Below are 2643 nucleotides of genomic sequence, written 5' to 3'. Positions count from 1 at the left end.
TAAACCACACCAAAATGCCTTTTGTTAATTAAGAAACAACCTTTCAGATATAGGAATTTTAATTAGATGGACACAGTTGAGACCAGGAAGGTAAAGTGGACATAGCTACCTTCTTTTCAGCACCTGCCTTTAAACAGGCTTATGAATGCCTGTTGAAACCCAGGCGAGTCTTGTTCTATTCTGAGTCAGTGAGGGATTTCCCTAGTATTTGAATATGTTCATAAAACTAGTTATATAAATCTAAATATAGAATCAATCTCCTTTAGGTTGTGAGTTGGCATTCACCAACTTTGTGAAAGTTGACTATTACTAATTCAACCTAGCCTCAAGTCCAATTGTATCTGTAGAGGAGGGAAGTAGTGATAGCACTTGCTGAACCAGAATTACTATCAACATTCAAAAAGCTTGATCATATTCATTTAATTATAAGCCAATCTCATTTAACTCAAGACTGATCAATAAAAATATCCTGTCAGCCATTCAAGATCTGAATTGCAGTGCATGTGATCAATTTAAATACGGCGCATGTAAAAAAGTCACAAGACATCTCTTTTTTTCTAATAAATAATGGAGTGGCCGGCTATTACTCACTAGTAGCTTTTTGAGATAAGCTACCAAGCCTGCCCTTTAAGCCTTCTTCTTAATGCCAGCAAAAATAATTTTTGTTCCAGGCATGTACTTCTTGGGATTCTCCAAATACTCCATCAGTGCCTCCTCTTCCCGAGTGATGATGCCTTTGTTCTTGTTGGCATCTGCGTAAGAGAAACAAGGGGCCTGACCTGTCTTCCACACAAACAGACCATGCTGATTTGGCCCAGTCTTGTACTTGCTTCCCTTTTCCACGGTGTGGCACTGGGCACACTTCTGAACAAAAATCTTCTTGCCCTTCTCAACATCATCCATTTTGAATTCGCTCCCTTGTCATGCAGAACTCGAAGGTCCCCTCTCAGATGCTGGATATCTTGCTCTCTAAAACATTTTTTAAAACCATGAGCTATTTCAAGAAAAAGCAACTAAGATTAAGTTCTTTCTCTATAAAACCCCCAGCACCCATTGCGACAATAATTGTTTTCTCCTTTTGTGAACTTATCACAATTATATTTATAATAAAATTTGCAATCTGATTAGTTCCTCCTTGTTCTTGAAGATTCTGCTAAAATGGACTGAAACCCCATCTTCAGTACAGTGTGAAGCCCAAAATCTTACCGTTTATCAGAGGATTCTTGGATGGTTTTGGCCAAGCCAGTTCTGGCTCTGATTTCCCAATCTTTCTTCCATTTGATTACTTGTGCCTATCAATTCTTCCCCTTAATTTTCCCTAACACCAATCACACACAGTTTCTGTGTGTGGCGGACTTTAGCTGAAGAGTTGGGCAGTAGGGGGTGGAACAACAGAGCACAGCACAGAAGTTACAACAGAACAGATTCTGCTGTTACAAAACACTTTTCAGTCCTTTTTCTACTCCCAACAATTTTCCTGCCTCCCACCTACTTTCCTGCCCCCCCACCACTAATCTTCCACTACCAATTAATTTTCAACCATTATTTCTTTGAATATTATTTGTCTTTTTCTCTCTTCTTCCCCTCCTTATGCTGTGCTTAATGGTGTCACACTTCTCTGAGGCTCTCTTCATTTTTCTTCTTTCCTTTTTCTTTCTATTCTTCATATTGCATAATCTCTGTTGATCTATCTTCAAGTTTGCTGGTTCTTCTGTCACCTCAAAACCATGTCTCAGTCTCTTTTCTGGCCCACAAAGAATAGAGATTCTGTAACACAGAACTGGGGAGATTAAGAGATGCCAGTGGCCTGACCTTCTAGGGGTGGAACAGTAACCTTAAACTGGAAGCTATAGGGGAGTGAGCCCCATTTTCTTGGCTATAGCTCCCCACTATAGAATTTCCATTGCATGTAACTGGGGGTTGAGGGGGAAGTAGGTCTTGGATCCAATGCTATAGACTCTCACTGTTCTTGCAGAGATTTAGTAGATTTGACTGAATAAATGTTTCTCCATTTGTTGTATGCCCTTAGGACAATTCCCAGAGACTTTATATTATATATATATATACACATGTACACACACACACACATATATATATATATATATATAGTTTTCACCAGCTAAATGGTCATCCTACTGAGTATACAAAAACTCTGAACCTCTCACACAGCTATTCTGGATGTCTGCCCCACCCCCACCCCAAATAAATTTTACTGGTTTTCTCTTCTACTCAATCTCCACCTTATCACCAAGCTGTTGGTTTTCTTCCTCTTGCCTGACCTCTAAATTTCTTTCCTTGCTTTTATCCATTCCCAAATAATTCTTGTTCTTTTTAAATGCAAGATAATTTAGTTACCTCATTTTATGACTCCTCATCCTCCTTTCCAATTAAAAACACATGGCCTACTGAGGTGTTTGCTAAAGAAAGTTCCCCTCTCTCAGGATGAATTCTACAATCTAGCTCACAAATCAGCAAGATTTTCTCCTATGATGCATTATGTTCTATTGTTTGTGTACTCAAAGCCAGTATAGTTGTAAGAAGACAGGTGCTGAGACAGGACAAGAACAGAGTTCCTGCCCTTGAGAGGATTGCGGTCTTCTAGAGGAGACAGACTTGGGAATAATCAATGGTGACTGGGTTCAA

The 2643-nt window shown here is 39.3% G+C and overlaps 1 protein-coding gene across 1 annotated transcript; it reads right to left on the bottom strand.

Moving 5' to 3' along the window:
* Positions 1–627: 627 nt before the first annotated feature.
* LOC119506472 (cytochrome c-like) lies at positions 628–903 on the bottom strand. The gene has a single exon (XM_037799528.1). The coding sequence runs from the start codon at positions 901–903 to the stop codon at positions 628–630; it is 276 nt and encodes a 91-aa protein (XP_037655456.1).
* Between the last annotated feature and the right edge of the window lie 1740 nt (positions 904–2643).

The sequence above is a fragment of the Choloepus didactylus genome, chromosome 11 (assembly GCF_015220235.1).
Source record: "Choloepus didactylus isolate mChoDid1 chromosome 11, mChoDid1.pri, whole genome shotgun sequence".
Lineage (NCBI taxonomy): Eukaryota > Metazoa > Chordata > Mammalia > Pilosa > Megalonychidae > Choloepus > Choloepus didactylus.
This window is presented reverse-complemented; position numbering and strand designations above follow the sequence as displayed.